Genomic DNA, 11524 nt, shown 5'->3' on the forward strand with positions numbered 1-11524 from the left:
AAATGTTGATAGAATATTTGTTTGCATAGCGTTTATCCATGATCATATTGATAGAATATTCCCAGGATTATAATTGACTATTGCAGCCTAGTCGAACCATACGATTTCCAATAAGTTACAATCCTAGCCCACACCACCAGACACATACAAGAAAAGTCTCGACAACCTCGACGTGACAAAGGATCATCCTTGTTCATCTGTATTTCAAATAATGCGAGCCCAGAACCTATTAAAGCCCACGGGCTCACTATCGCACACTTTCTTCCACCATGTCATACAGACCAAACAGCATCACATCACTCTCTTAACAGATAGTTTCTCTGTGCCAGTGTTCGCATTTTTGCGAACCCTATTCATGCTCAAATCCATATGCTTTCCAGTCACGCGTCACCTTATCCTGAACTTCAGCAGGATATGATCCTCGGAAAGAACCCTCCTTCCACCTTTTCTCCTCTTCTTCAAACTCGAAAGGAAACATACAGCAGCGCACAACTTTAGGGCAGTTCTCATATTCGGGAGTGAGACCGTATCCAACATACGGAACCAAGGGAATGACTCCATATTCATGGAAGAAGAACTCATTAGTGAGTGGCTGGCAGCGTGTAGCCTCAGCCCAGATGATATCTCGAAGGTCTGTTGGGTTGACGTCGTCACCGACAAGGAATATCTTCGGAATATACCAACCAGGCTTCGAAGCGAAGACAGTATGGCCGACCCTTTTGCTGAATTCTGGAATATTTGTTTTCAAGTCTTTCAGCTTCTTGCAGTCGACCTGCAGAACGAACCAGATGCAATGGGATTCAAAGGGACACCAAACCATTTTAATGGGTAGGCCTGCAGCTTGACAGATGTTCAAGACCTCGGCGGCTATCATGATGGCCCAGACAGTATGGCTTTCGTCTGTGGCTCTGCCAGTCACGCAGATAGGCAAAATCGGATCGTCTCTGTAGGTGATGGCATTCACTTTCCAGAGAGGCTTGCTCTTGGCTTCACCGGGGAACACCATGCCATGATACTCCATCATTGGGCCCTCAGGGCCGACTTCAGTGGAGGATACCACACCTATGTGATAGCCTCGGTTAGACTGCACAGTATCTCACTAGGCGAAAAATCAACATACCCTCAAAAACAATTTCGGCGTTCATTGGAACATGGATATCATTGGTTTCACACTTTACCACCTTCACAGGCTTGCCAGATAGAGCACCCACAAAGCCAGATTCATCCGTTCCCTTTGGTATCGGCATTCCACTAACCATGATCGCCGCAGGAGGAACACCGAAGCAGAGTGCGAACGGCATTTCTTCTCCCTTGTCTTTCCACATTTGCCAGATCACGCCAATATCCTGCTTTGGAATAATTGGTCCAACAATGTGACGTTTGTCATGGACCATTCCTCGGGTAATCGACCAGTTGGCCCATCGTCCGTCGGGTGTCTTCACAATGTACATGCCAAAGGTCTGCAAGAACTTGCCCCCGTCTGCATCATGAAGAAGAGGAACTGGTAAAGCCTCTAGATCAATTTCATCTCCAAAGAGCTTGTGCTGTTTAACGGGTGCTTGATCAAAGGAGACTTCGATCGGAGGCAGCGGCGATCTTGTTTTGCATTCGTTGATTCTGTCGATGATTTCCTCGCCACTTGCAGTGGAGGGTAGTGCGAGGGACTTTGCAATACGTCCGAACCTGCGTCCTGGATTACGACTCAAACCAACGGGGGCTCCAAGGATGCGGAAGAGTCCAGTTCCTTGCCGGCCCTTAATGTTGGCAAAAATTGGAGCCTTGTCCTCGGTCTCGTAGACCTTTCGGGTAATTGCAGCGAGTTCCAGGTGAGGATCGACTTCTTTAGTGATGGTGACAAGGTCGTTTTCATCCTCGAGCTCTTTGACGAACTGGCGAAGGTCTTCCGCCGCAGAGAACTCTTCTCCATTACTAGAACTCATCATGCCAGAACAATCAAAAAGAGGTAAAAGTTGAGAGCATGCACCTCTACCATCTGTTTTTCTATTATGGCGCAGGGTATTCGGATAGAAGTATTTATATACTCGTTCTCCTCTTTAGATTGCCAGCTTTGATGCCGGGCGTATCCAGTCAAAGGCGGCTATTGTGCCGACATTGCATGGAATATACATTCATTATGACCAAAACGAGCTGTACTAGTCATTCTCCAAATATTGACTGGCGTTCCAGTGTGACAATGTGGCGTTCGCCAAGCATGCAATCCGGTTATGTTTTGTCCCTACTTGGAACATTCCCAATCGGATTGGCTATATTGAGTGCAACGAGCAAAAGAAATACCACTATGAGAGTCTCATTCTTGTGTCAAACCCGCAACACATGAACTGGTACGTAACTATATGCAAAACCCCCGATTTGGGGTTCGTATTGTTGGTAGGTGAGGCTTCTCCAGCCAATCCACACCATGTCTCCCCACTATTTCTCCAAATTTGACCTCTAAAGTTGACCTCAAAGTAGCCAAGCCGTTTACCTGATCGGGCCGGAAGTGGATATCTCCAATTTGGAGCTGAGCTTGGTCCCGGCTGCCTCTATTGATGTCGGGAGGGCTGCCGATGGTGACTATTTATTGTATATGTTTCGTTCTAGCGAATTTGAATTGTTTCCCCCAAAATATACTGCACTCATGATTCTCCGTCGATATACGGTAGAAAAATCCTATCATCTTTAGTTGTTTGCCAATATGGACCTCTTTAGATCCAACGCAAACATTCCATCTACATCCTTTGACGACCAACCTAAAGTTTCCCGACGGCGGCGCATGGTCGTTGCCCTCACAGGAGCGACAGGATCCATCTTAGGGATCAAAACGCTCATCACCCTACGTCAATTGAACGTGGAAACCCATCTCATCATCAGCAAATGGGCAGAAGCAACAATAAAATATGAAACCGACTACACAATCGCCAACGTACGAGCCTTGGCAGACTTTGTCTACAATGTCAACGACATGGCAGCCCCAATATCGAGCGGCTCATTTCGTGTGGACGGGATGGTCATCGTACCATGCAGCGTGAAGACCCTCGCTGTAATCAGTTCCGGAGTTTGCGACGATCTCATCGCCCGTGCTGCAGATGTGATGCTCAAAGAACGTCGCAGACTTGTTTTAGCTCTCAGAGAAACCCCTCTCAGCTCAATACATTTGCAGAATATGACCTCTGTGACCCAAGCTGGAGCAATAATCTTTCCGCCAGTGCCTGCGTTCTATATCAAACCCTCATCGATTGATGATTTGGTTGACCATAGCGTTGGGAGGATGTTGGATCTTTTTGATTTAGATACGGCCCAGTTTGAAAGATGGGAGGGTTGGAAGAAAGACTAGGTCCATATAGCCTGGAGGGGCCCATCTTCTTGTAATAAAGAACTAGCGGCCATGAATAGTAGGATCGCTCAGAATTCGCAGTAGACAATTGTCATGTGGTTTCCATTTGTGGACTCTACCTTGACGCTGGCGACATGCGCAAATGCCTCGGAATGAAGCTTTGTTTTGACCCAGACGGGACTAAGGCACGGCAATAGCTGGCTCGGTTCCATATTTAGCGCATACGGCAGTTTGGCTTACCTTTTGCTTTCTCATCTTTGTATTTGCAGTAAAGATTCCGTTTTGCGTACATTTGAGCGAAGTTGCCCTACCTGCAGTGCCTACATTGAGAATAGCGGAACGTGGCGGAGCTGGAGCGGAGCAATAACCTTCGAAGGCTCTCCGCTTGGCTAACGATTGTTTCTTTCACTCGGCACTGAGGTTAGTGTCCAATGAGACGCCCATAATGCCCAAATTTCACTCCACTTTCTCATAACTGGCCCCGGAATCACCACTAGGTGCGACATGTCTCACATGTGCCGCAAAATTGTGGCGGAAAAAAAAAAGGAACAAGTGGTTCTTCATATAACCTAAAAATCATCAATGGTCAATTCATGAACTCGCTTTTTTCGAAAGTTGGCTGCGCATATACCCAGGATGTATAGGCCAACAACGAGAAACGAGTGGTGGCTCTGTGGTGTGTTACTCACACAGGCTGTTGTCACAATTGCTCTTGAAATGTATGGTTCTCTTTTCTCTTTCGAAATTAGTGCGCTCATGAAAGTACCAGCTATATCCTCGTTTCATGGCAAGCATGGGTTACTCCTACGATCGTCCAAGTGACAGTGTCTATGGTCCTTCCGATCAATCTTGGTATTTTAATTTTTGCCTGCCTCTATGAATTTTTTCTTGTGTTGGATGCGATTCACCACAAGAATAACATTCTCCTCTTTGCCATTTGTATTTCCAATACCTGCACTTTTGTCTACTCCGTCATGCAGTACCAGGTGATGGAGGAGAACACGATGAGGCTATACAAGGACCGCTATGGGTATCCGACCTTGGTTGATACTACCCGCAATTTGTGGCCTCTGATCAAGCCAGCGGAGATCATTGTGGCCATTGCCACGGGACTAGGATCTCTGCTACTTTGGCCGATTGTATACTTCTTGCATAAAGAGTATTCCTGGGCTATTTACAAAGTGGTTCATGGTAGTCCGAAAACGCGAATGCGTTATCTTGTATTCGAGGTACGATACTACCATTCAAATCCCTCTACTACATTCAAAGGATCATATGAATCACTTGCTGAACAAAGTCACCGCAGATATTCCTCGTCCTGATAAAGTTGAATTTCTACTTTCTGATTGGATTCATCATTCAGTATGTCTTGATATATGTACATGTCTATGGACTGGAATACACTTTGACCATGCTCCTTCTTCCAACTGCATTTTTCAGCATGCTTCTTGGTATTTACTTTGTTCAAAAAGAGCAAAAGTTGGGCCTGATTGCTATCATAGTGAGTCTCTCTTTTCCCGTTGTGAGTTTATTGACTAATGTTGTATTAGGTGTGTTACTTGGGCGTGATAGCATATCTGATCAGCCGCATCGTCGTGCTCGTTAGCGCCAACACCGTTGGAAAGGACATGATGTTCCTTTTCGCCTTTGCTTCTCTGATTCTTACTACAGCAACCGTGATTTGTGCCATCATATGCATGATAAATTTCGATCGGGGCTTCAAGAGCATCAACAAATCGAAGAACGATGCTGCACGTGAATGGTATTATATGCAGCCTACTGATCATGTTCCGGATCATACCCGTTACTCTTCTCGTCCTCCTTCACGTCTTACACTTGATTAATGTCATGGTTAATGTCAAAATTTTAGCATACGTGAACAGTTCTTGTACAATGGCGAATGCACGAGTATCTAATTGTTACCCAGAAAAAGAGATTCAAACGTGATACACTATGAAAGTAAAGGACTTTGCACTATAATCTAGCGGGTGAAAAAAAAAGTAACCATTTCAATCTCACATTATATCTCAGCTTATCGGATTTATTAAATCCTACTTTATATCAAAAGGCATTTTTCCTAATTTTGTCCTTTATCACGGATGTTTTACGATGGAGAAATATCTAGTCTTTTAATCCTACCGGTATGATTTTAATGATAATAGCTTCATTGAAATCAAGATCATTTATGAAAACAAGATCCCCGGGTGAGGACATTTTTGGTAGACTGGTTTAAAGATTGGAACGTAAATGATCAATAATTCATGATATAGAGTTAAGATGTCATATTCCCCCATTTAATAGTCTCTAAATTATATTATTATTCAGCATAGGCAACTCCAGTTATCGCACCTCCCATGTCAGGTAGTATGGTGGTTTTACACGAGCCATCCAAGTTCGAGCTATACAAAGACCCTCCAAGATCACCAAAGAACATTCGACCGTTTTTCGAATCCAATGAGATCCCGATAGCTTCATGGAGCTTACGAACCAATATCTTTGGTTGTAACGCGTTCAGTGGCAGATCGGCAAGAACCACTGAATTCACTGTGTTTCCACGCGGGGGATCACCCCGATCGGTCCAATACAGTGTCTTTGACATGTGGTCCAACTCCAGATCAATGGGTTCTGGGAGGCTATTCAAAAGGCATTGGACATCTGATCTGTTTTCGGGCGATTCGCCAATTCTCAAATCGAGGCCCATGAACAGAATTCTGCCCTTATTGCTCTTGGACGATCCTTTTTGCGACCAAAAGATAGTATTGGATTCCTCGTCAACGGCAATACCAACACACCAATCCAAGGGAGATTGTTGGACGGTATTTTCGGACCCAGTTCGGTAGAGTACCTCAATGTCACTGCCGTCCATGTTTGCTCGCATAATTCTCGTACCCTCTCGATCACACCAATACAGCTTTTTCGACACTGGCGCAATAATCAATTGCTTGGGTGTATGTGTCCAGCCTTGAGGGATGATTGTGACGATATTCTTTCCAGACAAATCACAGCGTTGGATAGACCCGTCGTTGGCGGATGGTATACCCATATTCGTCCAGTAGATGTGTTGATTAGAAGGGTCGACGGCGATTCCATCCGGCATTGTTCTGATTTGAGTAATGAGCTCACGCATGTCGGAGCCGTCTGGGTGACAGGTGAGGATTCGACCATTCATGTCCGCGGTTGAAATACCGACATCAAGGAAATAGAGTCGCCCCGTGGAGGACAGAGGAGAGGGAGGTGGGATCATTGCGAGTGACGGTTATTAAGTCTGAATTAGAAAATGGAGAGATGGATGGTTTGTTTTTTTGTGCAAGTAGGTAGGAGTCTGTGAGGGCTACCTCACTTGCTTTAAGTATCTTGACATTATGTACATCACCTGGCGGGTCTTCGAATCAACTACAAAACGGCCCGAGTCGGCAGATCGGGAATCGGAACGCATCCCAATCGGGACATGTCGGACGCCATTCCGAGTTCCCAATTGGGATAGATGATGACATAACCCGCAACATCGTCCGGGAGCCGCAACGTTCGGAACGACCTCGGAGCTCTCAATCCAGCAATCTTCACTTTCCGCAAGATGATGCTGTCATTTCAGATTGGGAACCCGACCCAGCAGCAGGACCGGCCGCAAGGATCCAAAGAGCCTAAAGCAAAACGTGCCAAGATAAGCGTGGCGTGTAACAGTTGCAAATCCAGAAAAACAAAATGTGATGGTTTGAGACCAGGTAAGTCGATCGTCAACTTTAATATAAGATCGACGCCATGCTCATAATCCCGGCTCTAGCGTGTAATGCCTGCTTGAAAAGAAAACAGAGTTGTATCTATCGTGAAGTTGATGAAGTCTCGCACTTGGATGTGGAGTGAGTAACTGAAATGCCCCAACGCGTCAATCTCATTTCAGCTCTGCCGTTTACTCACTGCTGATCGCTATGTTAATTACAATTTTCTCCTGCTCTTTGAAGCTAACAGTGGGGGGGATTTTAACAGGGATACATCACAATTAAGAGATCTAAATGAAGTGCCCAGAGCCTCTCCAAAAGACCTTACGGAAGAGGCTAGCTCCGACCAAGATGTTGTACCTACCGGAAGTCTATTCGGTGCCTCTAGTGGAGCACATATCATACCATCAGCCGCAAAAGCAACATACCAGAGAAGCGCCTTTGGAGATGGAACAGATAATGGTGCACGTGCTGGTCCAAAGCCACTCAAAGAGTTACCAAAGCTACGAAAACGACAACTAACAACAGAATCGGACTCGCAATTTGCGATTCCTCCAAGGAAAGTAGCGGATGATATGCTGGCCTCATACTGGGATTACGTGGACACCACATACCCATGGCTTGATCGACCCTCGATTGAAAGAGCATACCTGACTTTATGGACACAAGATGGAGAAGTGCCTATGAATGAGCGGGCTCTTCACTGCATTCTCAATCTCATGTTTGCGGCATCATGCGTGGCTTCTCAGGGCCAATCCCTTCTTTCTCGCTATGAATCATCCGGTGTATTTTTTGACCGAGCTCAGCAACTCATGTCCTGCGAACTGACGAGCATTTACAACTTTGAAATCATCCAAATTCTCTTGCTCACTGCGGTTTACCTACAGCACGAGAGAGTGCCGCAAAAGTGCTTCAGAAATATCGGAATGGCAATTCATATTGCCCAAGAATTAGGGCTGCATCTGCCTGAAACGACCGAGGCTATTAGTAACCCACATGAACGAGATCTGGCTCGTCAGGTTTGGAATGGCTGTATTATAATGGATAGGTATGTGGTAATGAGACAGTGTTCAATGTGCGAGCTAACTTATATTAGAATCGCCTCAATGACCTTTGGCTGTGTCCTTAAGATCTCTCAAGATGTTGCAAAACAGGGCCTAGATTCTTTGGTGCTAAACCCTCCAGAGCTTGTCTCCGATTCCAAAACTTCGACTTTGCCATGCAAAATCGATTTTTATATATCGTTCTGTCGGTTGCATTACATCATTGGTGAAGTTCTAGAAACATTTTACATCTCTACCAGTGCCAGAAACGGATCTTTTTCGAACAAAACTCTGACAGGATTTGGCTTGGCTTCATCATTATCTTTAGATAAATTTGCTACGTTGTTCAGGCTTGAGTTGGATTTAAACAATTGGGCTGGCAGTCTCCACCCGTTTTTTCAATTACCCTCAGACACTGCGGACTTGACACCCACTAAGCATTTCACGCGTCAGGCAAATGTTTTACGTGCTCGGTCTGTATAATATTCTCGTCCAATTAAAAACTAGCTAATGTTACCTGCAGATATCTCTGTGTTCGACTCCTGCTTTTCAGGCCATTTCTGCTTCAAATCCAGCAGCATGACCCGGATGCCAGCCCACAGACCAGTCTCTACAGAGATGAGCAGCTGCTGCCACATGTAGTTTCGCAATGTCAGATCCATTGCTTCAAAGCCGCTTCCGACATAATCGAGTTCATTGTGCGAAATTTGCCGGAGCGAACACATGCGTACATATTGCCATCAAATTGGTACACTGTCTCATGTGAGTACTTCCATCCATACCATCCGTATCATGATTCTTTTTTCTAATGACTTTGAAAGATGTATATATGGCTGTAACCGTCCTGCTCGCGGCCAAAATGTCACCACGGATAATAGAATACTTTTCCCGGGCTCGCCTGGATGGCCTTCTACGACAGGCTCGAGATATTCTGAAGAGTTATGAGCAGCATACCACCCTAGCTTCGCGTTGTACCTCTGTTCTCGGCCTCATTGAGAGAAACATCGATCGCCGCGGATCAGGAGACAATGGTAATGCTGAGATTTGGCAAACCACCGGTGACAATGACTACACAGCTACGCAAGACAGGGCGTCAGCACAGCAAGAGCCTCAACCTGCTCCGGGTAACTTGTCTTGGGTTGAAAACTATACATTTGATTGGAATGAATGGCCGACCTTCTTTGCACAATTGGATGACACAGTCAGCCTAGTGGACAGTTGGGAACTCTCTATGTGACACTCTCTGTCAAACGACTAATGAATACTTTTTTATGTCATCACTCAGAAAGATCAAGACTTAACTAATGGATTTGATCACGATTGTGTAAGATTGTGTAATTTGAAGTAGGCGCTGCTAAGGAGGTAATAAGTACGTTCTCCTAACTCTGGAAGCTTGGAATGTGTTATAAATTAGAATTCAAATGTCTCATTCAACCTTCTCTTGAGATGTAATTGCTGTAAATTTGAAGATCATATATTTCCCACCTAACAAATCACAGCCATTTTATGTCCCGGGAATGATAGCAATGCGGCACTGCAGGTGTTAACCATCGAGGCGTCACACCAGGGTCACTCAGCTGAGCCACAGGCTTCAAAATGTTCATTTGGCCCCAGGGCCCATCTTGGAAGGTGGTCATGAGCGAATCTGATCCAGTCTCGAAGTACTGGGGGAAAACCTTCTTCCAGCCATCCATGACGACAAGAAGAATCTCCGTTACAAACTGAGAAGGACCGATGTGACCCCATTTGAACAGCTCGGTACTCTTTGCAACAATCTCCGGCGAGTAAAGACCAATTTCCGGTTCCAAAGAGATCGCGTCCGCCTTTACCAAAGAGCTGGTGACGCGGTATGAGCCTCCCAGTCGGGCACGATCCCGAAGTGCAAGAAGTGTTCCTAGAGCACCGACAAGACCAGTGCTCATATCCGAAATTGGGAGGGGAGGCAGAATGCTAGTACCATCCTTGAAGCCTAATGACCGACCCATGACATAAGAAGAGCCTGAAGCTGCATCTCCGATCTGCTGCCAGCCGGGTCTCTCATGATACGGTCCGTCAGGGCCGTAACAATTCTCTTCGACGTAAACAATTCCCTTGCCTCGCTTCCCGGCCATTTCGAGAAGATCGTTGATGCCGAATCCCTTTCTTGCAATCGCATTGGGACGGAAGCCTTGGACGAAGACATCAGCGTCTGCGATAAGTTCTCTCAGGCGTGCTTTATCTTCATCCTGTGTAAGATCAAGGTCTATGGTACGTTTTCCCGTGTTCAAGGTAGGCTGCAGGACCTGTTCGAATTCAGTTAGCACCCAAGCATTTGAGGCAAATCGAAATATCCAAGATTCCATACATTTAAATCTGTCAGACTACTACAGTTGACACGAATCACATCCGCACCGAGAGCAGCGAGAGTAGAGCCAATGACAGGACCGGCGATAATACGAACCAGCTCCACGACTTTGATTCCGGCCAGAGGCCGCTTATCGCTGGGGAGCTTGGTCGATGGGATGGCAGGAGTGGGAATTGCATGCGACTGTCGTGAATAACCGACTAGCGGATGATCTGCCAGTCTCTTTCCCATCAAGGTCTCTGACCACCCTTGAGGAGTAAAACAGATACTTCCACAGAAGCCATTCTTGACGTTATGCATTTCCAACTCATCGGCAGTCCATTGCTCAACGTGGCGAGAGATGTATTCATAGGCCTCGTCTGATGTCTTTGCGGGATACTCTGGATCCATGCCCATGGACTTGAGCACTGGCGCAGCATTCAAGGAGCCGTGGAGTTGATACCAGACACCCGGGGTCTTGGTCTTGTACAGGGCGGTGGTTCGTTGTCTCATGGGCGAGGACATGAAGTCGCCCTCGAAATCTTTTGTGAAAAGAGATGGCATCTGACGCGTTCTGACTAGCTCTGACATATCTTTGCCCTGGATGGAAGCCGCGAAGATGGTTCCTAGCCAGATAGCCGCATGATCGGTGTTCACTGTGACATCCTGGGACTTGGCTGATGTACCATCACGGTCTTCGACAATTTCGTGGGCTACTACGCCACACATAGCATGAAGTGCAGCTGCAATGAGGGGTGCTTTTGTCGGACCAGGAATGACGGGTAGCGAAGTTCCCTCAAATCGGACGGTGTTCCAAAGTTCTTGGTCTTGAGTAAATCCCGGAGTGCCCTTGGCAATATACTCGAAGATACGACTAGCATCTTGGGGAGCTGGTGTGAACTCTTTGTCCACGAATGTACCCGGTCCGTAGATATCAGTCCCAGGAACTGTTTCGTGAGAAGACATTGTGATGTGGAAAGTGTCGCAAATTGCTTGAAGAGAAGACGATATGAACAAACAGGCTAATTGGGTGACTGCCACACCAGTGGCTTTGGGGGTTATTTATGTTAGAAATCGAAGACCCACCAAAACGTGAAACGTCTTTGTG

General features: G+C 46.2%; 6 protein-coding genes across 6 annotated transcripts; 3 read left to right on the plus strand and 3 right to left on the minus strand.

Annotated features, from left to right (window-relative positions):
• Positions 1–349: 349 nt before the first annotated feature.
• N7511_008630 (UbiD family decarboxylase) lies at positions 350–1943 on the minus strand (the record flags this gene model as incomplete). The annotated part of the gene is made up of 2 exons (XM_057131007.1): positions 350–1062; positions 1121–1943. 2 exons carry the CDS (start codon positions 1941–1943, stop codon positions 350–352), a joined length of 1536 nt encoding a protein of 511 aa, XP_056978995.1.
• Positions 1944–2695: 752 nt separating this feature from the next.
• N7511_008631 (UbiX family flavin prenyltransferase) lies at positions 2696–3334 on the plus strand (the record flags this gene model as incomplete). The annotated part of the gene is made up of 1 exon (XM_057131008.1): positions 2696–3334. The coding sequence occupies one exon, from the start codon at positions 2696–2698 to the stop codon at positions 3332–3334; it is 639 nt and encodes a 212-aa protein (XP_056978996.1).
• A 636-nt stretch (positions 3335–3970) lies between these two features.
• Positions 3971–5178, plus strand: N7511_008632 (uncharacterized protein; the record flags this gene model as incomplete). The annotated part of the gene is made up of 4 exons (XM_057131009.1): positions 3971–4053; positions 4104–4563; positions 4641–4835; positions 4885–5178. 4 exons carry the CDS (start codon positions 3971–3973, stop codon positions 5176–5178), a joined length of 1032 nt encoding a protein of 343 aa, XP_056978997.1.
• A 473-nt stretch (positions 5179–5651) lies between these two features.
• On the minus strand, positions 5652–6578 carry N7511_008633 (YncE family protein; the record flags this gene model as incomplete). The annotated part of the gene is made up of 1 exon (XM_057131010.1): positions 5652–6578. One exon carries the CDS (start codon positions 6576–6578, stop codon positions 5652–5654), a length of 927 nt encoding a protein of 308 aa, XP_056978998.1.
• Positions 6579–6908: 330 nt separating this feature from the next.
• On the plus strand, positions 6909–9330 carry N7511_008634 (uncharacterized protein; the record flags this gene model as incomplete). Its single annotated transcript, XM_057131011.1, has 6 exons — positions 6909–7056; positions 7116–7191; positions 7358–8098; positions 8147–8566; positions 8617–8855; positions 8915–9330. 6 exons carry the CDS (start codon positions 6909–6911, stop codon positions 9328–9330), a joined length of 2040 nt encoding a protein of 679 aa, XP_056978999.1.
• A 256-nt stretch (positions 9331–9586) lies between these two features.
• On the minus strand, positions 9587–11382 carry N7511_008635 (CoA-transferase family III domain-containing protein; the record flags this gene model as incomplete). Its single annotated transcript, XM_057131012.1, has 2 exons — positions 9587–10375; positions 10438–11382. 2 exons carry the CDS (start codon positions 11380–11382, stop codon positions 9587–9589), a joined length of 1734 nt encoding a protein of 577 aa, XP_056979000.1.
• Between the last annotated feature and the right edge of the window lie 142 nt (positions 11383–11524).

Source organism: Penicillium nucicola (assembly GCF_028828085.1).
Source record: "Penicillium nucicola strain IBT 29836 chromosome Unknown utg000010l, whole genome shotgun sequence".
NCBI lineage: Eukaryota > Fungi > Ascomycota > Eurotiomycetes > Eurotiales > Aspergillaceae > Penicillium > Penicillium nucicola.